We start from the raw sequence: 26,863 nt of genomic DNA on the forward strand, positions 1-26,863 counted from the left end.
GGTTTTTGGAGTCAAGACACTTTTATGTAGATATTTGCAAGTATGAAATGGAGAGAAATTAATCAGCTGAACAGGTAAAGGGTGATGTTATCCTGTACAGGGAGAAAGACTTTCAGTTTGGTGGAAAGGAAAACCTGAGTTAGTGACAGATGGGGACTTCTGATAATCTCACTGGGCATCCCCCAAATATCCAGGCAGGAAAAAGGGGGGCTCAAAAGCCAAGATAACTGAATTTAAAGAGGAGAGCAGGTTTGGCACACTGTTGTGTAGCCTGATGAATATGAAGCTTTCCTGAGTGCTTGAGACCTCATGAAATTAGTCCTTTTATTTTTATGTTGAAAAAGATGTGTTGGACACTGTAGGCGATGTCGTGTTTCTCTTTCATTTTTTAAGGATCAGTGTATTACATATCTAAGTTCAAAAATAAATTCTTATTTTAAATTTGTAATAGAAATGTATCCCATATGGACAATGCGGTAGACATGGAGATGTTTTTAGCTCTAGATCAAAAGCCACTGAAGAGTTAATATGAGAGTTTAATTTCTCCTCAAAGGTCCCTTAAGATACATATATTTGTTTCTTAAACTTTTTACTCAGGAACTAAAATATTATAAAGGTGGGTGTTTGAAAAAAAAACAACTTATGTGCTGGTTAGAGAATAATTAGGAAAGCATTTTATCCAAATATGCATATATGGACAAGCTGAAGGAAATAAAGAATTTATAACGACAGGCTAACTTTCCTCAGCCTGTGCTTCATCCATAATTCTTGTCTGTGAAAACCTGCATTTGCTAATAGCTGACTCATCATTCTTTGAATTTGATTGTGTCCTTCTGGGGGTCTCATGTATTGTGTTACAGTTGCTAAGGAATAATGACAAATTGTACAGATTTTTTTTCTCCCTAGCTAGAAATTCAAAATCTCACACTTTTTTCAGAAATTTGTTTTCAGACTATATAGAGCTTGTAGTACTTGCAAAAAAACTTGAAATTTTGTCGTGTAAAAACTTTGAAAGAATAAATACTTAATTTTTGAGAGAAACATACTTTTTGAAGTCACTGAATCTGAAACTGTTTCACTCTGGGACTGATCTGAAAAAAGAACACTGTTAAATATTTCAATGAGGATCTTAACTATAAAAATCAGTATTTTATTGACACAGACAATATTTTATCTGTAAAAAACAAGGACAAATTTGTTTTAATCCTATTCTGTTCTGTTAGTTTCTTAACATATTTTGTATATTTTCCAAGATGGAAACTTCTCTCCCATTTGGTACCAGAAAAAAATTTTTGTTCTTAAAATTTTAAGAACGTCACTTACGGTACCTCAGCATTTTTTTCTAGACAAAGATATTCAGACCAGCTTTGAAATACCTCAAGCCTTTTCCACTATGCATATGCTAGCAATGCAAAATACTTCTTGCATGTAATAATTGAAAATGATGTGTGTTGATCGTCAAGATTCTCTGTGCCATGCTTCTGGTAGAATAATTAACAACAGGTCAGTCATCAGAAAGCGATGCAGTGATCTGTGTAACGTGGCCTTTTATCATCTCTCTCACCTCAGAAAGGTCTGGCTTCACAGTGAGACCAGTTGCTGGGTACCTGTCTCCCCGTGACTTTCTAGCTGGCCTGGCCTACAGAGTCTTTCACTGCACTCAGTACATACGGCATGGCTCAGACCCCCTCTACACGCCGGAACCGTAAGTGCTGCCCCTGCTTTAGACTGGACAAACAGGCTCACCACCTCCTTAGAAGAACCAATTGAATCTGGCAAGACTGAAAAGAGGAACCTTTCTACAAAATGTGAAATTTTTCTTATACTGTTGATGACAAAATCCTTCACGTTGGCAAGACAGAATTTAATTCAAAGACTTTTTTGTTGACTTTTTACGAGGGTCTCAAATAACTGGGTTATTTATATAGTGGGTCAGAAATACTATTTAAATTATATTTCAGTGGAAAATGGAGTTTACGCCTAAAAATTTTGAAAAAGCATCTACAATTTTATTTTCTGCTGGACAGCTAGAAAGAAGTAGTGGAAAAAAAAAAACCTGAATATTTTGAAAAAGCCCTGCTTTCAGAATTTTAATTTGATATTCTGTGTTCCCATTTTTATTTCTTTGGACCAGGTTGCACCACTGAACTTCATTTCTCTCCTATAACACAACACAAGCAAGACATGGACCACTATTCTCTTACCAAGACAGAATATTAGATATGTTACAGGGAAATTAATAAAGAAATAAGAAACACTTTAATTATGACTTTTATGGGACAGCATTGCAGCTTTTCCAAAACAGAATATTGCAAGTTAGTATCAAACATCTTGGCGTATGGTCTTTTGATTAAAAGAGGGGGAAAAGAAGATCAAAGAGACTGTAGTTCCTGTCTTGTGTTAGATATGTTGGGTTCTGTGCAGTAGTAGCAGAACAGTACCTGTCATTTAGATAATATGGAGGTAGTTTTGCCAAAGGTATCTGCTGATCCTGTAACCACAGGAATGACATTTTTTGCAGGGAATCAGTCATCAGGCAGTTAGCATGAAATTGTAGCTGCAGTTTAATCTGCTTGGACTACTTGAGTATGTTAGATTTTTTCCAAATTTACACAAAGGATTCGTACATATATATTCAGCTCCAGTTCTGTAAACATTTGGACTCATGCCTAAGTTTGATTTCATGAATTAATTGCCAAAACCATGGAGTAATATTTTTGAATATAAAAGGTTTAATGGCGCTGCATACTAAGCTGTGTCTAAAAATGTGGCAGCTTTGTTCTGCAGGAGTCACCAGGTGGTGCTGTTAGACACTTCTCTGCCTTTTTCCTCAGCATCTGAACGTGGCAAAGTAGTTGCTGAAATGCTCTGAGGCTAGCTTTGTGTGCACGTTTCTTTTGGAAAGGAGGTGGTGATCCCTGAAGGAATTCAGTCACTTCTATAAACTCTGTTATTAGAACTTAAATCTCTTAAATTTGTAGGAAAATTGATAGAATGGAAAATCTTGAAAGGAGGACTTGGATGGAAGGAAGGGCTGAACCTCTTCAGGTCTATTAAAAAATATCTGTAGATATTTCAAAAAAATAAATGATGCAAGGGAAGTACCAGGCTTTGCCCCAGTGATTTCCTCTCCTGGGGAAGCCAGTGTTTCAGTGCAGCATGTACCAGTGTTCAGCAAAAGAATGATCACGTTTATTAACCTAGTACAAACTAGAATGTTTTCATCTACTGATAAGAGATTTAGGTACATAACTCCAAGAGGATAAAGGCAATAACCTCTTCCAGGAAGCAATTAAGTGTGTCTGCGCTTTTCCTGTTGTTCTCTGGTTCATTGATTTTTGTATTTGAGAGCTCTGCAGTTTTCAGGATGCTGCTTACATTCAGAATTATGCAGTGGATCATAGCTGATCCTTAGCAGTAATGGTAGCTGCTTTTTTGGTAACCTTTCTGGTCATGCTGTCTGGAAAGTTGCTGAATAGTAATAACAGTTGAGTTAGAAGGGAGGTTTTTATTCCTTATGTGGGCTGAACTTAAAAATACAGGTTATAGTCTTAACCCTTCTAAATATGACTAACAGAGGATTTAAGTTGTCCTTTTCTAATGATGTTACACCCTTTTCTTACATATCTACTGGTTCACATTAGTTAAGTAATGTGTACTGACTACCAGGAACTCCATAGAAAAATTCTGACAATCCCTTTTAAAATGTTTTTATGTTTCTTTACATAACATAAAACACACAGTGTTACCAGAAGAGTAGAGTGAAAGCCTGGTGCTCTTTTAAATCAGTGGCAAAACTAAATTGACTTGTGTGGGGACAGCTCTTTGTTTTCTACAGTAGCTGAAATGCCCTGAGATCTCCTGGTTGATATATGGGGCCATAATGAGGTTTGTTGCAGGTCCTGGCTGGTGAATGTTGCATTTCAATGATATAAACCAGGTAAAAAGGCTCCCTTTGACTTCAGTGGACTTTCTGTCAGATTTAACACCCAGGCTACAGAGCTAGATATAAATTAGAGACTTCATTTGGTTTGATCTGTATCACTACCATATGCATTTTAAAACATATTTCTTCCTGATTTTAATTATGTTTCTACTACATTCACAGAGCTATGTAGATTTCTTCTGCTTTACTAACTAATTTACTGCAAGAAAAATCTTTTACTGTGAAAACTGTATTACAAAAATCTTATTTTCTCTGAGCAATGTGTGTGAATAAATTAAAGGAACTTAATTATTTTCAGAATAAGACAAAATAAAAGAATCAAGCCTTGGTAGTTAAGCAAAGAATTATATTGTTTAGACTATCTCTAAAGGGCCAGACTGGCAGGGAAGTCTAAAAGACTACAATGACAATCCCAAATACTGGTTCATGTTTCTGCCTGAAAGATTTTGTGGTTTTGGGGTTTTTTTGTTCATATTCTTTTTGCTTTAAGCTCCCATCCTTGTAACTGCACATTCAAAATACTACTTTGCATAGCTTTAATGGAAGAATCTACAAGCTAAAGGCATGAGAGAAATATCTTCTGCCTCCTCATTCTTTTCCCCTTGCCAAGAGAGACAAGTTAATGGGATTAGGCTTTGTCTGTTCTCATTTTGCCTGCAAGAGTGGACATAACAAAGGCCATGTGTCCCAGTGCAGAACTGGGAATAAGTCATATTTGCTTATTTGTTTCTGGGGCTTGTGGCTTCAGCACAGGCAAACAGAGATGTGGGCAGTGGCTCAGGTGTCAGTAGTAGTGATACTGCTGTGGAAGCCTGCCTGCAGATGAGTGTGCTTACCTGGAGCCAGGAACTTGGGGCCAGCTTCACTGTTTGCTTCTGCTTGAACTACTGATACCAGGCTAAATATAGCTGAACTGGTGGAGTGTAGCACAGATGCTCAGCAGTTAGTGTCAGCTTGCTTGGTGAAAGTCAGAACTGGCTTCCAGAGAATGGGCTGTGTGACCCATTTTTATGTTGGAAGTTGATGGTTGGAGAAATCAGGTCCCTCTGGTGAATTGCTTGGTGCTGGGAAGTGTTGTGTCTGTCAGACTGCAAACTACATTTCCCAGCTGTCCTTTGCATTAATTGTTAGTGAGGTAAATCTTGCAGGAGAATATAGAAAAAATTGTCGTGATTGGAATGGAATTAATTAAAGAAGGGCCTTTAGCTTTGATGATTATCCAGTCAAGTGATGCAAACCATCAACTTCTTCTTACTACTATCCACCTACACATTATTGGTTCAGACTTCTTGGTGAGGATACTGAGTAAGAAGACTTTAAATTGTATAGAGGGTTGTTTTTCTGTTCATGATTTATCTGAAATGTCATATTCTGTGACTTTTCAAACAAAAATAGTTTATAAAAGACAAATTGGATGATTTTGGGAAGAAGGCAGAAAACTTGATGTTTTCTCCCTGCCTTTAAAACATTTGTTTACAGCTTAGGATAAAAAAAAAAAAGAAAAAAAAAAAGAGGTATGTCTTGAAAGAGACAAAAGCAAAGGAAATGTCAGATTGGATTTTTAAAGTGAACTTTACTACCAAGTCCATTATTTCCTGTGAACAAATGCAGCAAAACTTTCAGAATTGTTTGAAAGCTTTTGTAGATGATGCATGTGCACTTCTGTTAGCAGTTTTTTGTACACTTATGTCTGCACTTTGTCATGACTAACAATGCACTTACAGATGTGAACAGCTGTTCTTTTTGAAATGACTTGGATTCTCTGCTTTTTCTGAAATCTGCTTGCTGAAAAGTAGACTGCATAACAAAAGTACCCAGTAATTGCAGTAGGATTTCATGACTAAATGAGAAATTAGGCACACAGAAGCCTCTGAAAATATTGCCCCATATTTCTGGGGGCAAGTGGCAAAATGTTTGATGTGGAGTGTTACCCAATTACAGAAAGAAGAATGGACAAGAGGAAGAGGGAATATGTTGGATTTTGATTTATATGGAAACAAAAGCTGAAAACTGTACTTGTGGGGCAGCTGGCTTTCCTCTGGGCAGTTCAGTCTTTATGTCAGCAAGTCTGAAAGATTGCAGTGATCAGGCTCTTCCACTCAATCTGGAAATGATGAGCAAATCACAGAACAGCTGGAGTTAAATGATATATAATCTATTTAACAGAAGCAAATGTGGGTGTTTCTACCTATACACAGGGAGGAGCTACCCTGTAAAAACTACATTTCTTTGTAAGACAGGGGTCAGACCCCTGTAAAATGCTTTATGTTAAATTAATTATGGAATTATTATGGTATTAATTTCTGTAATGACTCTCTTTTCATTTCCATTCCCTTAGGGATACATGCCATGAACTCCTGGGACACGTGCCTCTACTTGCTGATCCCAAATTTGCACAGTTTTCACAAGAGATAGGACTTGCTTCACTGGGAGCATCTGATGAAGATGTTCAGAAATTAGCCACTGTGAGTCAAAATCTTTTTGTGGCATGCTCTCTCATCTCTCCTCCTTTTCAGATGATGAACTGATGTGCATTGTCATATAAGAGCTGACTACATTTTCAGGTTCAGATGACTATAGTTTGACAATCAGAGCTTTAGATATTTTTCCATTGTTTTTAAGAAGATCAAAGCCGATCACACTAAGTAATCCATTTCAATTTTTATTTTCCATAATCACCAATTTTCAGGGCTAGGTGAGATGAATTTTGTCTTCTTTAAGGTGCTGGAAATGAGTAAGAAAGGTAAACTTGGAAAAAAACCAGAACATAAAGCGTTTTGATGTGTGCTCTGATCTGTAGACTGTTAGCTCCTCCACAGGTGGCAACTTTGGCTCTTGATATTTCTGTACTCACTGTTCAGTTTTGCAGCTCTTAATTGTATTCCAGTGTCTGATGGATTTTAAGATGACGTTGCATCCTTGCCGGCTGCTCTCCTTGGAGAATATGTAGCTACTGAGCCAAGGTTGTGCAGCAGTAGATCTAGATTAAGACCAAGTGCCTCAGCCAGCAGCTGGGAGATGGATTCTCTCTTGCATCCAGTGAGCCACAAGCCAGCAGACAGTGTGAGCTGTCTGTGTGTTAAAGCTGTTAGATGCTGCTGAGACTGGAGCCTTCATGACCTTTGTGAGAGGAACCCTGTCAAGCTGTCGTGACTCTTTGCCCCTGAGCACCTGCCAGCCCTGCTCTATTGCCACATTCCAGTGACTGGGATGCAACTCTTTGCATCGTGGCATAGATTTGTGACCACTGGTCTTTACCCCTTGCTTTGTTCAGTTGTTTTGACTTACTGTATATTTCCTTTGGTGGCTCCTGTTAAATGCAGCAAAAAATTTAAAGAATGATATTGGATTAAAAAACTCCATATTTATAATGCTCCACATTTAAGCATTTTATCTTCTGAAAAATTTTATGAGATCGAGCGGGGGAATTGGTTACTTTAAAATCTTGCAGCATACTGCTGCTCTTTTACACAAGTACAATGGGGATTTAAAGGCTTGGAAGAATTGTTGGATACGGAGTCAAATTAGGTTCCATTAAACTGCAGAAATTTTGATGTGCAGTTTTAGCAGAGGCTTAGAGTCCTATCTGCCAAAAAAGGTGTTTGTACCCCTTTGTTTGATTTGAATCCTGTTTGATTGGAACCTTCTCACTCCTTCCAGAAGAAGCCACTAAATTTAAACAAACTGTTTTCAGTCCTTAGTTAGACAGGCTCCATGTCTTGATCATGGCCAGCTCCTCTCATATGAAACCGTGTGTGTTCCTTGTTTTTCTAATGGATGTCTATGGAGAAGAAACTCTTGTTTGTATGGAGGAATCATGAAAGTTGGGTGCATATTTCTACATGTACTTGGGAGTGACTTAGTAGGAAGCCGACCCACCTTGCCATAATATGCAGTCTCAGGAGAAATTACCTAACTGGCCGTCCCTGTAAGTATTTTGAGGAAAATGGTATGCCCAAATATTTCAGCCCAAAATAACCTTGGATGACATGGGCCTGTTGCAGAGGAAAATGTTGGTACTAGGCTGTTTGGGTAGAGATATTAATATAAAGTGACCTCTAAATATTATATAAATGCTTGTACTCCTCCCCCTCTCTGAAGTTCCCAGTTATGACTGACTGTGTCATCTGAACAATGAGCTGCTCCTGAATCATAAAGCAAAAAATAAGAGAAGACAGCTGAATCACTTTCCCTTATCGCACTGAGAATCTGATATCTGAGTCAAAGCTGATTTCTCCCCCCATGCTGGAAATAGCTCTTTCAGGTGGAAGAAACCTTTAGAAAGAGTCTGGCGGTGTTATTTTTTGTAGGAGCACAATGAGGGGCTGTGCTCCCCTGGGGCAGATCCTTGACAAATACGGAGATGTTACTTGCCCTAAAATGTGCAATGTAAACAGCCAACTTGAGAGCAAGTAGAAAGAATACCTCTCAGTGGTGAGGGTGAGGAGGCCAAGAAATTCATTCAGCAGGGCACCAAATGTCACCTGAGGTGCCATTGACTAACTTTTGCAGCATTCAGTCCCATTTCCATCCTAGATAAAAAACAGACGCAGCCAGCTGAGAAATGCCAGCCAAGAGTCTTAACACAGAAAAGCATTGCAGGTTCCAGCGAGGCGACTTCAAAGTAAATAGAGAAACGAATGGAGAGAGAGTATGCATATTAATGAGCTTGAATCAATATGCCCAAAGCAAGCTTGCCATTAGCCTGACCTGTTTCAAAAGATAGTGACATTAAGTGCTGAGCCATTACAGGGAGTACAATGGCACTAGGAAGAGAGGAAAACACCTCTTAGGAATTCAGACCAGAAAGAGAAGAATTATTACAGGTGATTTCATAATCTTTTGCACCATTCCGCTCTCAAAGAGACACTGTGTATCAGCTTTGATAGATCTGCTCTTTGTGGCCTGCCATGAGCTGCAAAGGAAATGTCTGATGTTTTTGTCCCTGCAGGGCTGACACACTGGATGTAGAGCAAGCTGGAGCCTGGTGCCTGGGCAGACTGGAAGTGTTTTGTAAATTGCAATTAGTCAGGTCTGTGCAGCCCCATCGAGGGCAGGAATTAAATGGGAGAGCCTTGCAGCAGGGGCCCTGGTGCTGGCCAGCTGGAGGGAGAAGAATGGCTGCAGGGGAAGAGAGCTGAAAAGGCAGTATGCAAGTTCCCTTCATCCTCTTGGGGTCTTGTAGTCAGATGTGGGAAAGAAGAAAGGAATTGCTTCTGCTTTGTCATGGGAGCGGAATACTGAAAGAGCCAAAAGACTGTCTTTGTAGTGGTTTGTTGAGAGATTCCATTTTCATTTACAATCTTTTAGGAGAGTAAGAAAGAGGAGACACACACAAAAAGAGGTGACAGAGATTATGCTACTGAAGCAAAGCAAAATATTTGCACCAGCCACTTCTTTTCGTGCGGTGTGGTATAGTGCAGTTCCTGGTTGAGGAAATACAATATTGGCCATACATGTCTTAGTTCTAATTATCATCATCATTCCTACTCATATCTTGTCCTGTTCTGATTGATTTTCTAAAACTGCTTTTGAGCTGATTTTTCAGCATGTCTGGTCTTTCTATTTTCACATAGTACAGAAATAAAAAAGGCTGTCTTTTCTGCTTACCTATCAAACCATAAACTGTAGAGAGGACTTGACATGAGGTGTTTCAACTAATTTATATAGTATATAATTTACAACATTTAACAGCACATAACATAAGGTTTTGTCAGGAAAATTATACCAAAAAATGCATCTAGATTTACATTTTGATGTTAACTTGTAATTTGTGGACTTGGGAGCTGTCTTTGTAAGGCTGCAAGTTGCTAAGCAGGAGCCTGCCTATCTTGCTAATGGCAGAAATCACTCCTGACTCCTGCTACGTTTTTTCAACACAGCTCAAGTTGCCCCTTCAAGATGCAGTATGTATAGGATGTGCTTGTGTAGGTGAAATTCAGTGGGTGGCAGTTTAGAAGAGGCATTAGCAGAGTGTCTTTTTCACAAATCTTTCCGCCTAAGAATTTGGTCATTAGGGCCTAATTAGGTGCACTAAGTTTTTTCCCAGTCATTTCTCACGGGAAGTTACATTTAAACATTTAGTTCTTTAGAACTGTAAAACTTCCACCTTTTCATCTTTCTTGATAATATTTGATCTTGTATTTTAACAGCATGCGAAGTAGAAATCAAGACATTTCTTTAGTTCTGGCTGTCTTTTACATGGAGAACCACAAAAATTGCTTTTAAATTTGATGGAGTTTTATGTGATGAGATCTTGTAAATGTATTTCAGGCTTGTTATGAATCTAAAAGTTCCACCTTGCCTGGATGGTGACTGAGGCCAACAGTTAATTTCTAAAGCTAACTTTAATTTATCAGTGTATGTATCACAAAAAAGGTGTTTTAAAATTATATACTGGCTTAAAAACAGCGTTCAGAACCTCTCTGGGTTGTGGTAATTCTTGTGACTTTACCTGCCTGTCTTCCCTCAGAATTTTCTGGTCTTGTTGACATCATTCTAGTCCTTTTCCCACACTGAAGATCTGGCACATAATTTAGAACAATTCTCCATTATATTTGCTGAGGAGATAACCAGAATGGAAGAAATGGGAGCATTTCAGGTAAAGACTGAAATAGCATTTGGTAACTTAGGGAAGACTCAGCATTTGTGGTCTCACTAGATATAGAATAGCCTCTTGTCTTCACAAATAACAGATTAGATTTCCCATAGGGGCTATTTAGTACTGCTAGGCTGAAAGTACATTTTGTGAACTGCCTTGCTGTCTTCCTCCATGGATGAGCAAATGGAGCTGAGAGGAAAATTTGAACATTTTGATTTTGAACATTTCCACTGTACATCTAAAAAATCAAGACCACCTGTGTGTTTCTCATTTGTAGTTGTGAAATGATTCTTAGGGAACTAGCCATCATTGTAAATCTGTGTCCAGTTCCCCTGCTGAAGCTATTCTGACATATAAAAATAGTTATGTATTGGCCAACTGAAACCTGGTAAAATAACCCAGAAGCTATGGCAGTCACTGAGCATATTGAAATTTAACATTCAAATCTTTGCTTAGTCTTTTTTCTGCATCCCAGTTGCATGCCATGTATGTGTGACAGATGCTGAGTGGGCACAGTGAGTACCTTAAATCCAGTGATGACATAATGGAGTTTCTTGCAAAAGTGTTACTTCCAGCTATACCTGTAGTAAGTGAGTAAAGGAGCAGAAGCGTGGCTGGGATTGAATACAACTTAAAACTGCTTGAGTAAATTTTGATGTGCTTACAGGAGACATATGAAATCACTCTGATTTGGGCTGTATGTCACTTAAAGGAGATGAATCAATTCCCAGGGTAAAAGCTAGGACAAAAATGAAGCTGAAATCAGGTATGATGGATCACTATAGACAGACATTGTCCTATTATGCTATGATCTGTACTGTTCATCAGTAGGTGGCCTGGGCAATGTTTCTGTTCCTGACTTTGACCAGGCAAAACCGTCTGTATGAAGATGTGTTTGGAAATCGCCCAAGTGTGAAACCTGAAACTTTAACAAGGAGCAGAAGCAGATGAAATTTTGTGGCTTTCTTGACCATTACAAAGTCACACAGGTGTGTTTGAATCAGGATGAAAAGATAGCTTATTAATTACTTTGTTTGATGAGGTGCTGCTGGGCTCACTGACTGCTGCTCTAAAACCGTAATTTGTGGGCTCACTCTGAAAAATGTTCTAAAGGAATTAATAAAAAGTAATGGTCTCCATTTTTAAGGGTTTGTTTCAGCAATGCTTTTCAATAAAGTAGCTGAAGCTCTGAACTGAAGTCCATCCTACATTATGCATAATCAAAAAGGTGCAGAGAAGACAGTACATATGTCACAAAACAGGACTAAGGGGGAAAAACCCAACTGTAGATCCCAGGGATCAATATTTAATATTTTAGAATACTGCAGTGGTCTCCTGGAGTGCATTTTTACAGTCATTCTGTCAGACATTTGTGGCTCAAGAAGAAAAATATCAGCAGAGATACTTAACTAGCTTTAAACTAGCACTCCAGATTGAGGAGTTCCATTACTGGAATTGGGAGCTAATGCTCAATATTTTCTGCAGGATTTGTGGCAGTCTGCTAAGGCCTTTTTTTCTGGGTATGGAGAGTCTGTTTCCAGGTTTGTATCTGTAAGAATTGCTGTGCTGGTCAGGGCCGTGGCTGGTGGCTTGTGCCCATCATAAATAGCTGCTATGGGAAGATGAAAGAACAGGATGAGCATATCTTATTATTTTAAAATGTTTTCCAAGCTTCTTACCAATCAGGAACTTGAAGAGCTCTTGTTCTCACAAATGTGGTTTCTATGTATCTAATTATCTTGAAAGGATTTCTGTCCAGAGACAGCTGTTTATGTTCAAAGACATACATTTCCAGTACTTGCAGTAACTTTGTCAATGAGCTCTATGGCTCTACAATTCACTGTCTGGTGAACTGTCTCATTTTGTTGCTTTTAACCTGATTCCTACTATTTTTTTTTTTTTTTTAATATGAAGAGAGAATGATCAAATCATCTCTGGAGGCTTTGCCATCAGGACTACAGAACACATTTTCTTGCTTAGTTCTCTCTTTTCTGGGTAGGAAACCAATAATTTGTTTAGTCACTCCTCATGCTATTGAGGATGTTATTCCTCCCCTGAATCCTGTCCAGCTAGAACTTGAAAAGAAAAAGGATATATCAGTCACTTGAGTTTTGATTAAGAGTAGCACTGTGGAGTCAATTCAGTTTTGGATGTGCTTGCTGTAGAAGTGGAGACCTTTTGCATGATAGGAAGGCTGGACCTGGTGTTGTAGAGTTGACACAAGTGGCTGCTTAGGGATGAAAGAAATAGGCTGGATGCAGAAGGAAAGTAGGAGTCAGTGGATCCATCTTGCATCACTGTACAAGGATATGAGTCCCTCCAGTATGTGATGAGAAAGGGGTAGGTCAACATAGGATGCATTACTCTTGGGAAGAAACACCTTGTGCTTTATACTGGGTCCCTCAAAGCTAAGAAGATGAAAGAGGGCTCCCCTGTTGCTACAAGGGTGCCCAGTTGGCCAGGTCAGTAACCTGCTTCTTGAAAGGATCTCATGTTGTCCTGACAGACAAAATTTTATACTCACAAATAACTAGAAGCAGTGTTGCTCTGTAAAGTACTAATAAATATGTATCCTTGGGCCCAGCCCTGTAATGAGGAAGCTAGATGCAAGAGAGAGCTAATTTGACTTAATTGGGAGCAGGGAAGAAATTAGAAACTTTACTGTAGAAATAATATAGTTCATTTTAGACAGGATGTGATTTATGAAGATCAAGCCCTAAGCAGTTAGAAACGCTAAAGATAAAGGCTCTATTAAAATAACAAATTGCAGCCAGAGACTGGGTTTGCTTTTATTTCTTGTAGCATTTTGTTTCCAAAAGTGGTTGGATCATAATCTGTGAGGTTACTGAACTGCAAATGCAAATTTTCATGCACACAAGTAATACGTTTTGACATAGAGGTTAACAAGAGAATGGTGCAAATTTCACGCAGCACTGGCTTGCTAATTACGTTTGTTTATTTTCAGAAGCAACTTCATTTTCATTAAGAAATTGCAGATTCTGCAATAGTAATCTTTGCCAGCAGTTCAATAGCTCACACTCTGAACATTTGCTCTGCTACAGTAGAAATGAAAGTGAGCCTGAAAAATAGCTTAGAAAAAAATTGTGGATTTTAGGAGAGCATGCATGTGGCAATTCAGTGTTGGATCCAGTTGAGAAAGGCTGAGGAATGGTTGAAAGGAGTCTATGAATTTTGATAGGATTTTTTGCATATTTGTTTTCTCTTTTGACCTAGAGTTGATAATGTATTAGCAAAAAGATATAAAGCGTCTCTTATAGAACATACATAACCAGGAAAAAAGGAATAATCCAGCATAAGCTTCCAGTGAGCAACATTTTGGGTAACAATTACTAACAAATCAATCATAAGTTACAGGAATAAAGGTTTAAATATCAGGGGGAAAAGAGCAATAAGGGAAAGGTTTGGAATATATTGCTGCTGCTGTTCCTGACTGTCCCTGTGCTTTCACCAGTGTGCAGAAGGAAAGCGAGGATCCTGGGCTCTGTGTAGGTATTGTTCACACTGTAACACATTATTCAAGTCATTTGTACAAGACATGGACATCCCCCAGGAGCAGCACACAGGTACATGGGGAAATGAAGGAGTTCAGCGTGTGGCAGCTCATTTCAGCCATGTCTAGGTCTTGCTTAGGACTGAGGGAATGTCTGTGCTGTGGGTGCAAAGGTGGAGGAGTTGGCTTTACCCATGCTTTCCATGGAGCCAGAGCTGCTGAGGAGTGCTGTGCAAAAACAGCTTTGGTGACTGCAGGGAGGATTCTCTTAGGAGCAGCTCCCTGAATGCAGCTGTCTGCTTACCTGGCTGGGACCCACAGTGGTGTTGGATGGGCCAGCTCCAGGCTTCCTTTCCTCAGGGATCTGTGCATCCTGCTGCATTGTGCTGTGCAACCATGGCTGCTACCCTGCATACCCAACCCTCATTTCAGGGGTCAGTGACCCCATCAGGAGAAGGAAGCCAGGAGATTCTGCACTCAGGCAGAAAGCAAAACACTTATGTGTAATCACAGAGTCAAAGTATCACAGAGTGGGTCAGGTTGGGAGGGGCCGCAATGGATCATCTGGTCCAACCTCCCTGCTCAAGAGGGGTCATCCTGGATCACATGGCACAAAGTTGTGTTCCAGATGGTCTTTGAATGTCTCCAGTGAGGGAGACTCCATGGCTCCCTCACTCTCTGGGCAATGTGTTTCAGTGCACGGTAACCCCCACAGTAAAGTTCTTCCTCATACTCAGGTGGAACTTCCTGTGCTTCAGTTTCTGCCCATTGCCTCTTGTCCTATTGCTGGGCACCTCTGAGAAGAGCCTGGCTCCCTCCTCTTGGCACCCTGCCTTTGGATACTGATGGACACTGATGAGGCCCCCTCTCAGTCATTTCCTTTCAAGGCTGAACAAGCCCAGCTCCCTCAGTCTCTCCTCATAAGTGAGATGCTCTTGAGTCCCTGAGTCATCATCTTCATTGCCTTTTGCTTAACTTGCTCCAGGAACTCCATCTCTTATGTACTGAGGAACTCAAAACTGGACACAGCACTCCAGATGCTGCCTCACTGATGTCCTCAAACAGTTCACTACTCTTTTTATTTTCTGGGATAGTTCAGTAAGTAATTTTGCTTCCAACAGGACATTCATACATGTAGCTACTATGCATAACCCAAAGAGTACCTTATGAAAAGAGTCTTAAAATACATACCTGTACAGAGCTGAACAGATGCCAACTTAATGCTCACAACCACAGGACTGGACACACCTCATATGTTCAGTCTAATTACCTCACCCAGAGTGTTTGAGAGCTTTCTTTGTATGCACGGATTAAAGCATGGAAGTAAGACAAAGTACTTCTGGCATCCGTAACTCTGCCAGGGGCTTTATTCCTCAATGCTGCAACTTCAGAAGCAGCTCTTATGCCTGTCGTCACCTTTCTATCAAATGGCCTCAAAGTGCTGGATGGAATATGGTCCCATAAATTTTTAATTGAGAAACTTTTGAGTGATCTACCAAAATAATTTTGCAAGTGTAACTTAATTTTATATTTATAAGTCCAATGCGGCTGCTACAAAGGGCCAGGAGGCAAGTTTGCCATTGCTTTCAATAAGCTAGGTCCATGAGCTAAATGCTAACCTCATTTCCATGTGTACTATCTCTTAAAAGATGCAGAGTTGTACCCCTGCAAATGAAAGTAGAATCTGTTGCTGTAAAATTAATTTTTATCATTTACTTTCCAAAACATCTTATTTGGAAATGAAGGTTTCTGTGAGGATTCAATTGATTCTGCAGGACACGTGATTTTGCAGTTGTGTCTCCTCCTTTGTCCAAACTTATGTGGCACAGCATGCAACAAATTCTGTTAGCTACTTCTTAGAGCTAGCAGGCCTTCTGAAGTTATTGCATAAAGGTTCTTGCTTTATTTGTGGGTGATTTTGGAAAGTTAAAGCAAGAACTCTAAACCTGAAAGCATTGTTGAAGCCAGAGACAAGGTTACAGAGAAGGGCCTTGTGACTGTCAGTTTTGGTTGTTTTGGTTTGATTCCAGCTGTGGCTGAAATTGTTGCAGTGCTAGGTCAACAGAATTTCAACGTGGTGGTGCCCTTTCGGGCACCTTTGGACAATGCCTGCACTGTCTTATTCTCTTAATTTGCTATTGCATCAGACATAGCATTAGTTTAGACTGAAGAACCTTGTTTCACTTGTCAGCTGAAGTAAGTTTTATATATTCTGTACCTTGTAGAGAACTTTCTATAGACATTCACAAAAATGGTATCTACTAATAGCACTAGATAAAGCAGTTTGAGCTCAGAGCTTTTTCAAGACATGCTGGAAAGAGTAGGTACTCACAGATTATGATTTTTTTCCCTGTAAAATGTACTACTCTTTTTTTTTCCCTAGAGATTTTTGTTCCCTACCTTGAATCAGTAGGCTGTAATTGTAATAATTATATAGTTTGACTACATAAAAGTAGCTAAAATTATAGTTTAACAAGACATTTTACATCTCTCAAATGTAAACACCTTTATAGGATTAATTTTTCATCTTTGAATAAGCATATTAGCTAATATACATATATATATTATATATCTGCAATGAATTTAGGACCTATATAAGCACAGAATTCTTGCATATCCATGAGAATCTGATCACTAGCGATAATTTTAGAGTGATCTTCACATTTGGTAAGTCACTTCCAGGCCAAAAATTCCTGTAAATTCCTTTGACTTTGGTACAGTGAATAGCCACAAGCTCTCTGCTCACAGGTATTTGCTCAGTATATTTTTTCCACCTTGCTGAATACACGTTCGTGTGATTTGCTTTGTATTTACACACTGCTGGCAAGCAAGTCAGTGGTGACTCAGTTGACTATGATGTGGTTATGATAGATTCATTTTATATGCCCTCACTGCTGAAAATCAGAGTGCTGCAAGAAGGTGCTCAACTATACTTGAAAAAGATTTTGTTTGGGGCTGTGAAAAACATCTTCAATTTGGATATATTTTTAGTAGGAAAATTAGTAGGTATTTAAAATTTCCTGAGCTACTTTTCTTCTTTGATCTGTCTGTCAGCTTGACATGAATAGAACTTACACTTTTGTGCTTATGCCTACTATCTTTTTTGCAAAGCAGGTTGAGTTAATGCATTAAGAGTAACAAAAGCTTTTGGGAGTCCCTTGGCATTATGTGATTGAAAGAACATTGAGTTTAAATGCAGTGTTGCTGTTAGAAACTGTGATGTTTGAAAACAAGTCAGCTATTAAATCAGTTTTCAGTAAACAGATACAATAACTTAATTTTCTATTAAAAATGTTTCGAAAATTAGTGTGGATGGGGGTAATTTTGGAATGAAATCCTAACTCTTTTTTGCTCTTCAAAAATAAATTTGAAATTAATATGACTGTGAAGAAATAGCGCTTTTCCCCCTTGAAATTAGAATTTTTAAACTTTACTGGCCAGTTGCCCCTGTCTCTTCTCTCAATATGTTTTTGGCCCCCACAGTTACAGAACTTGAAAAAGGTCTGATATTCTTTCAGCCCCAGGAGGCAGCTCCCCTTTCTGAAGATACAGCCTCCCCTCATTAGTAGATACATCAGGAGTTTTGCAGCTGATCACAAGAAGCTCATACCCCTCCTTGGCTAAAATGACATGGGAGGCTCAGTGGCTCTCCTGCATCACTCCCTGCAGTACAACTGTCACAGGCAGTAATTGGCCTGGCAATTAACAGGGACACAGCCTGCTTCAGGGAATGGCATCAGGAGAAGCCCCACATGAGCCTGGTGCCCTCCCCAGGGGAATGAATGCCTGTTAGGGAGGACACCGGGGTCTGTCTCGGGGCTGCCCAGGGTAGGTTCTAAAGAGGTCTCACAGCTCAGAGTAATGAATTCTGACAGTGGACTGGCACAGGGCAGTGGTTCAGTAAACCCTCTGCTTATAAAAAAGGGAGGGTAGCCTGTGTTGTGATTAGTTGCTTCACCTTTGCGACTTGATAATCTCTGGATTTACTTGGCCGGTCTGTCGAAAGCTTCTCCCAGGATAAGCGCAAGAGAATCCTCTGCCAGTTTTCCCCTTTTGCAGTTTCCTTGGAGCATTGCAGCATTTTCAAAAGGATGAGCTCTCCCTCCCCATCCTGAAGAGTATTTCATGGAGTGCTGCAAGTTTATGCTTTCTCTTCTGAGTTGCCTGCTTAGCATACTTGCTGTGGAGTGGAAGATGGCCTTTTTAGAGAAGGACAAAAAATGCTGGACTGGGGCTGAGGTCTACAGGTAACTGTGGTAAATATGTCCTGAGAACTGAGCTAGGCTTCTGTAGAGATTCTGGCTCTGGATGCTGGGGGAAGAAAAATGTCTGAGGTGGTTCTTGTCTATTCTCTGGACATTCTTCTAAGCAAGGCAGTTCACAATTTGGGGTAACAGTCCTATGGTCATTGACCCATAAAATGAGTGTGCTGTCAGGCAAAGGACAGACAAATGATCTCTTTTTATGTGTATTTGTTTCAAATTTTCTCTCACTTTTGTGATGCCTCCTGTCATTGTTCAAGTCCCTGGCTCTTTGCTGGAGGAATCCTACTCTCCAAGCTGTAGCACGAGCCACAAGGCTGAGGAGAACACTGTGGAGTGCTAGCCCTGGCCCCTGTCCCCTAGCAAATCAGGGCCATTCTTGCTTTGATAGATTGTGTTAGTGCCAAGTCCTCATCTGTAAGAGTAGCAGGACAAAGAGGAATAAAATAGGAATGGAAAAGCCATAAAGACAGTCCCTTCTTGCAGCCTGTGAATTTTGAAGGATCTTAATGAACCAATATGTCACATGAGGCAGCATAGACAGAAGAGTGTGGTTGAACAGCCGTGATATGTTCAGCTTTTTCTTTTTTTTTTTAAATTCACTTTCAGAGGACCCCATCTTGTGTAGTCCCAGCTAACATGTCAAAAAACCTCACTGTCCCTGTTATGTTACTTGTGTGAAATCTCTGGATGACTGAAATTTGAACCAACAGCTTCAAAAAGAAATGAGCGAATACTCTCTTCAGCTAAAATAGGGAACGCTGGATGTGAATTCGTGTTATATGTTGTAAAATAAAGTGGAAAGGAAGTGGCTCATTATTGCACATCATTTTTTCTTAATAACTCCACATGAAATTAATAAACCTTAAACCCGCAGGTTTTAGAAGTTGTTCTAGATGAGAGTCAAATGACAGGGAAGGGGAAATAGGAAGGGCAAAGCATTAGGGCTTCAATGACTTATGTTTAACAATTATCTAAGCAGCAGTTTCTAGTTTCAGCGATCTCGTCGTCTTAGCTGCATATTAAGCTTCAGCACTGTTAGTTAATTATGTTGAAAAAACTAGGAGTTCTTTTTCTGGCAGTGTTGAGCAAGTGTGCTTTTTGGGGCATTGATTTTTTGCACCATCTCTGTGACCGCTAGCTTTGGTGAAAGGGAATTGCTGCCTTGCCAGGAAACACCAGATTTTCTGCATAAGTCCCTAATTCTTCACCCACAAAGAGCTCCAGGGTTTTTGACTGAGATAAAATGAGTGGGCAGGACAGACATCATCTTTGCACAGAGCAAACCTAAGTTCAGATTATTCTGAAGTAATTCAAACGTGGAGTGGCATATTATGTGACTTCAGCTGTGTGGGAGCTAACTTTTACAACAGCAGAAAAATCCCAAAAGTGCTTCATCCTCCTCTTGCTCTTTAGAGCAGCCAGAGGGCCTCCTTCATGTGAGAATGAACAACAGAAATATTCTCTCAAGAGACACGAAATTGTTAGTAGGAGTGTTCTCCAAGTTTTATTCTGGAAGTCATATTGCACCTGCAAGGTTGGCAGCTGCCATACCCATTGTCTTGTCTTGGCTGGGCTCTCCAGCATTGGGGGCATAGTGTTTCCTCTTTACTTGTGCTGCTTGAGGTAGGTACATTACAAATGCATGATGGTAATTTTGTTTTGGTTTCCATTGTGAGTTTTTCTGCAGAAACTCCTAAAAAAACAAGCATAATTTCAAAATATTCATGAGGGGTTAAGCTTCCCTGAGCTCACTATAGGCCACGCTTTCTCTGAGTATGTCAAGCCTTGCATTAGAGGAATTTGCATGTAGTGGTACTGTGTGCTGTGACTGTCAACAGAAATGTGAAGGCTGGTGTGTGTCTATCCCAGAGTGCTCTAATGAGCAGCACCACATCTACTCAAACTATTGTTTAGAAAGAGATTGTTCCAAGCATTCACCCTTAGTGAAAGGTCTGAATGTGAAGAAGCGAGATGAGGGGAAAAAGGAGGCTATTGTTAAATATATTCACTTTGCAATGCCTGAAGGGAACCTCATTTCACTGAGCCTAAATGCTTTTCAAAGTGGCAGACTAAAAAAAAATTCTTCAAGAAGGTAATTCTGAAGAATTAAACTTTGTTTTTTTTATTTAAAAATGCTGTTGGTTGTGAATAGGGTCACTGCCTTTGTTGGAGGTAAGTGAATCACCTATAATGAGACTTGGCTATCGAATTTTACTCCTCTGCTTTTGATCTATTCACAAGCTCATCATGAGATTTATTTGTTGTTCAAAAATCTCCCTGCATTTCTGCTCAATAATGTTCCCACATGAATAGCTGTCAAATAGCTGGTATTGCTTGAGGTCTGGGCTCCAACACTGGGCTGCATTGGCTAGTTGCCTGGGTTACCTTTGTTACATCTATCTGTTTCTTGTAGTAGAGCATTCCTGATACTACTCAACACATTGAATTTTGAATAATTCAGTCAAATGTGAAATGCCAGCTGTGTTTTGGTTTTTCTTTTTTGACTATTGATGTTTTTGAGATTGAAAAATAAGCAACTATTCAAAAATTTATTTGCGCCAGCTCTGAATGAAGAAAGAAAGCACAAATGGGAGTCACATATATTTTTGAGTTGAGAGTTGCTTGCAATTTCAGCACCTTTTACAGGGGGAATGAAAACACTTTTATTTCATTAATTCTTAGGATTAATTTCTAACAATGGGATTTTTAAAAGTCTTTCAGTGGTATATAATTATTTATTTATGAGATAATTACAACTATATGAGAGATTTAATCTCTAGGTGAATATTTTTAGAGCAAAAATACCAAAGGACTCCTAAATAAAAAGGAATTAATCTCTGCATATTGTGAACATATCACATGCATTTGAATTGAGGGGTCCATTCAAATATCCTTTGAAATCTGAAATCCTGTAGAAACAAGGCAAATATATTTTCTTAAGGGTATTTATTTGGCGCTGGTCTTTCAAGTATTTACATATATTAATAGTTGTACTGTCTTCAGGGCAACTAATTTTATATACTCATACAGGGATTGTTTGTGCTATTACACATCAGCCTGGGGCTGTAGGCCCATAACGTTGGCAGTTCATGTAGTGGTGAATCCTCTGCCCATGTATCAGGACTGCAGTCCTGCAATTACACAATCTCTCATTCTTCCCCACTTGTGGCACAAGTGAATTAGCTCTTTTCATGCTTGGTGTTCTCAGGACTCATCCTGACAACATTTTCATAAGGTACTTCAGAAAACAGATAAAATCTCATCCTGTTCTTTGTGCTGAAAATTGCCAAGTGATGCAAGTATTGGTCTCCAGCTATACCATAAGAAAATTAAGCCAAGTGGAATGGCTTGAAAGGCCTTTTTATGAACAAGTCAGATTTTCTACTACTGACTCTGTGACACTAGGACTCAACACTATGCACAAGTTCTTTGCACAGATCCCAGGAGGGAGATTCTCAAATGCAAAATGATGTGGTGTGAGAAGGGATTTTCAAAGGCTTAGAAACCAGACAGGTGAGGAGAATTGAGCCTATCAGACCTTTTTTCCTGCCTTTGAAAATATCTAAGCACCCTCAAATAACGATTTTTTCTGTTAGCTGTCATAGCTGTCACTGATTTTTTCTTTTTCCTATGGTAGTCCAGTTTATAATGCAGGGCAGTATCTGAATACAAAGAAGAGACACTGTGTTTACCCTGGAGACCAGGTTTGGAGTTTGCCAGGGCTTGATGTTCTCTATATCTTTCCTATCAATAGCAGGACAACTGATCTGACTCCTAAAATCACATATACACTTGGCCAGATGAGCTACCCCAGTATCTTGTCTCTGACCCAGGCAATTGCAGACGTCTGCAGGACAGCATGTGTCGAAAGCCATACGGTGGTATTTTCCTGATGTACTGCTTTACTTGCCAATGACTTTTGATTCAAGGGCTCTGAGGGAAGAAATCTGCTATATTAGTATTTTATAGCCCTTAATTGGATTTTCTTCCATACATCTGTTGAATAATTTTGAACCCATTAGATAATGTTTCATGAGCATGACTGTAAAGTATCTTTCATATATTTTTGAATAAATAAGAGAAATAGAATTAAATGATACTGAAGACAGTCTTGTGCTCCTGGCACAGTCTTGATTGATGCCACTTGGTACAAAAATTATTTCTAATCCCTCATTTCGCATTTTGATTCTTCATCTCATTTTGCTGATTTGACTAACAGAGCAGCGTTTTACTTTAAGGCTCTTTGAGAACTTCACAATTTATACAACATGGAAAGCCACCTTTCCTACTTCAAGAGCCTATCTTTAATTATAGCAAATACACACTTCACCCCAAAGGTGAGGTGGAGATGAAAGTAAAGTACAGATATTGCTGTAGTTTGTAGAGGAATCAAATATCCGAGGCCACAGTCTAGGGAGTATGCCAGAGACAAGTCCAAGATTTTAAATCAGACCAGGAGAGCCTGGATGACCCTGTTTGTGCCTGCATTCACCAGCCTACATGTAACAGCAGTGTAATAATCAAATTTGTCTTCAGGTGAGGCTTCAAAAGATGTATTCATCTCAGCAGCCACTGCTTGTTCAGTCATTCCCACTCCAGTGTGCTTATCCAGTGTCTGATGTAGAATATCACAACTGTAGTTTGGCATACAAAGAGACACATTTACTGGGGTATCTGTGTGTCTGGTCTATAAAAAGTGTCACTTTATAGTTAATATTTAAACTCCTTATCAGTATGCCTGGATGTTTGTAGGCTTGAGAACACAACTCACCAAAGCCTGCAAGCCCTAGTGCATGATCCACCTTTGCAGGTGTGAGTGGGGGAGTCGTGTATTGCTGACTGCCGATCTGAAGATGGCAGCATTGGGTGAGCTTTGCATTTTCTTGGCTAAGCAGGGCACTCTTAAATACAAAATTGTAGTTGTTGCATGTGGCAAATTTATAAATCAGCTTTTAATTTGAAAGGCTTTTCTTAATGCTGCAGTTTGATATCACAAGTTAGTAGTAGGCAGACACATTGCCATTTATGTGTTTTATTTTAGTTAGTTATACTGAGAGTACAAGTCTTATAAATAGTAAAGATTGGCTCTCACCAGCAAGGCTTAGCTCATAAATATGACTCCCTTTTATTACAGTAACAATTATAATAATTTTTGTACCAGTGCAGAAGAAGCTCCCTCTCTAAGCACTGTCTATCCATCAAGGTGGAAGTGGGATCAAGTCCTACCTGTCTCGTGGATGCTGCTCACCCTGGGCAGCAGGGATTGCTCTCTCCAGTGCCTGTGTTAGCTCCTCTGCCTTCTGCGCTGTCCAGGCCACGGACTGCACATCCTCAGAGGAGTGGGGAACGTTTCTCCTCCTTCCCTCTGCTGGCCCTGTAGATTGCTAAGTGGACATTTGACTTTCTCCTGGGAGCAGCATGACATTGGTTTGGTCTTCTTCAGCCTAAGGAAGGTCAACAGTGGAGGTGCCCACATGTGGGGACTAAGTGCAGCTCTTAAAGATCTGAAACATACAAACACCAAATCCTTTTAGCTGCTGTTGGTTTTAAAAATGAAAATGAGCATGATCACTGTGTTTTATCAGGAGTCTAATTCTGCTGTATGTCTGTCAGAATGTTAATATTAGCAGCATAAGAACTACTACCTGATTCCTTTATGGAACCCTGAGGAAGAGGGGATGAATTCAAAGATGTTAGTAGGATTTTAAGCATAAAGCTGAGTAGTTATTTCTAGCTGTGTCAGCATGTATACAAGCAGGACTGTGGCCTACTGATAGCTCTTCTGGCAAAATATTTAGGCAGGGAAGTGACATTTGTACTCTTTCTGATATGTCTCTCAGCTTTGCTCACTACTTCTGTGATGCCTTTGTTGTTTTGTGTTATTGGCTGGTGGTCCCTGAGACAATATCTTTGGAAGCCAGTTGCCTTGCCTACCTCCTAAGTGGTGACGTCCCTGATGTACTGAAAAATTTTATGCCAGCTTGATTTATCTGAGTCAATAGCAAAGCCAGAGGTGGAAATTTGATTTTTTTTGGGGGTTTGTTTTTTTATTTTGTTTTATTTGATGATGTTGTGCTTTCACCTTCCTTTATGGATATCTCTGCATTGGACTACTGTGATGGAGTCAGACTTGAGATGTTTGAAGTCTCTGCTACGGGTTCCTCCTTCTCAGCTGACTGGGCAGGTTTGGATCAGACATGGGGCTCATCATTTTTTATTATTTTTTTTATTATACCTTCTGCATAGTGCTATGCTGTATGAATCACTAGCTTTACAGAAACTTTTATGAGGCTAAGCAATTAATAATTTCTGAATTTCTAAAGACTGGTTGAACTTAAAAGAGCTATTAATTTGTGGTCTTCTATATTTAATATGAAACCCAGTCTGGAAGAGTTGGGAGTTAAGGAGGAAGTGAATGGAAAAAAAATCAACATTGTATTAGAATGGATTCTGAAGTTACTTAAAAAAATAAAAATTTAGTACAAAATATTGGGTAATTCCTTATGCTAAATTCATATCTCCTGCAAAGACATATAAATCTTCTAGGTTCAGTGGAATTATGCTCCTTTGTGCAAAACCTGAAATTGTCAGCTGATGTAATAAGCACAAACACATATAGGGATATGTTTGTATACGGGCAATATTTTTGTATAACTTAGAACTCAACTTCCTAAAACCTTCATATGTAGAAAAAGTTACTATCTTAATCTCAACTGTTTGATCTAATATCAAAAAGCATGTGATGTGTTGTAAAAAAGCAAAGTAAAATTCAGTACCATAAGAGCAGAAGTGACTGTGATCTTTAGCATTTAGTGGACAGTAGGCTGTCAGTGCTTCTTATGATCTTCCCAACATTTAACTTTGTTAGGTGGGCGCAGCAAAGTTAGATACAGTACTGTTATGTTGATTTAACAGATCTCTTTTCACAGCTTGTCATCAGTTTTACAGGTCAGATACATTACCTGATGGAATGTAGACCTAAAAAACAATTGTTATCGTTCAAGCGAATTCATTTGACTGAATATAATTTTCTTTCTGCAATTTAAGAAGCCAAATGCCATATTCATTCTTTATTTATGACAGAATAAAATCTAGTGAAGACTAAGGCCTCAACTCAAGAAGGCTCTTAAGCACATATATATAAGTAAATTAATTTTAACTCAAGACAACTCAAGTATGTTTCAGACTTTAAATTGAGCTTAAAACTGAGTGCTCTGAACTACATCTTGGAGATCTTCAGATACTCCTAGACAGTCAGACCAACTACCTTGCAGGGTTCTGTTTTGAGGCATCTCATTTATTTCTGAAGGTTTCAAAAACCTCTGTAGGTTACTATCAGCACCTTTGATACCTAAAAATGATCTTGCTTGTCTGTTCCTAACTGGCCATTCCTATGAGCTGCTTGTGTACTCAGACAAAGAACAAAATCCCAAATTTTTGTGGAAAGCTTCCTTACTGCTGAACATCACATTTAAATTATTTAGCCACTATACTACACATTATCTGAGATTATATTCAAAGTAGGTAATTCTAAAGAAGTGGGACAGACAAGTGAATATGGTACTGATTGTTATTGCTGAAGTGCCTGTTTGCAACTATACTATTTGTACTGAATATCTGTATATTTTACAGTGCTATTTCTTTACGATTGAATTTGGCCTTTGCAAGCAAGAAGGACAACTGCGTGCTTATGGGGCAGGACTTCTGTCTTCTATTGGAGAATTAAAGGTATGTACCCTTAAAGCATAGTAAAATTTTAATCTTAACAAAAAAAAAAATGGACATAAATATATTGACTTTCAAATAACAGTTAAAATTCTCAAGATAAAAAGCTTGTATTTAAAATACAGTATTAACCTAAAAGCTTTGTTTGAAATATCAGCTGGCACTTGAAGCATGAAATGGACTTGTAAGGCCCAAAGTACCAAAGCAACTATAAACTAAAAAACTGATTTCTGTTTGAATTTTCATTTCTTGTCAAAGGAGGCTCAAGGGTTCTAACAGGTAAGAGTGCCTTGGGCTCTAAAAGCTTTGTTTGGATGAGGAGCACGTATTTTTAATACCCACAAAAAAGTGCTAGAAATCAGACATGATTCTGTTCTAAATAATCCAGTGTACTTGAGTGGATTCATTATTGATATGAAAAGAACAGTATTCATTAAGGTCCTGATTCAGTAGATTAATCATATTTAAAATGAAGGAATGCATATAAACTCACATTAAACTTCCCTATGTCACAATACATAGAGCCCTATTCTTTTAAGGGTGAAAGGGTTTAACCTTGCATCGTGTGGGTAGTTGAAATGGATAATTTATTGCCTCTTTTAATGCCTAGAAAACACGGGGAATGGGCAAAAGGTATTTTGTCACAGCTGTAGTATTTTGGGACATAATACATCTCTCAGCAAGATGGGAGGGAAGGGTAAAGAGAGGGAGGAGTACTGTCTTTGGGGACACAAATGAACTCTTGGTGGCTTTGCAGGTAAACATTTGGACTTAGAAAACACATACAGAAGAGTATTGAAAACTCTTTTGCAGCA

At 39.1% G+C, this 26,863-nt stretch overlaps 1 protein-coding gene across 1 annotated transcript in view; it reads left to right on the forward strand.

Annotated features, from left to right (window-relative positions):
- Positions 1 to 26,863, forward strand: part of TPH2 (tryptophan hydroxylase 2) — a gene marked incomplete at both ends in the record, with an annotated part of 49,471 nt that overhangs the window by 15,030 nt on the left and 7,578 nt on the right. Inside the window, 3 exons of the mRNA XM_084206092.1 lie at positions 1,570 to 1,705; positions 6,285 to 6,411; positions 25,956 to 26,051. Of these exons, the coding sequence (XP_084062218.1) occupies positions 1,570 to 1,705; positions 6,285 to 6,411; positions 25,956 to 26,051 (359 nt within the window). The remainder of the gene's footprint in view (positions 1 to 1,569; positions 1,706 to 6,284; positions 6,412 to 25,955; positions 26,052 to 26,863) is intronic.

The sequence above is a fragment of the Fringilla coelebs genome (genome assembly GCF_963513975.1).
Source record: "Fringilla coelebs genome assembly, chromosome: 5".
Lineage (NCBI taxonomy): Eukaryota > Metazoa > Chordata > Aves > Passeriformes > Fringillidae > Fringilla > Fringilla coelebs.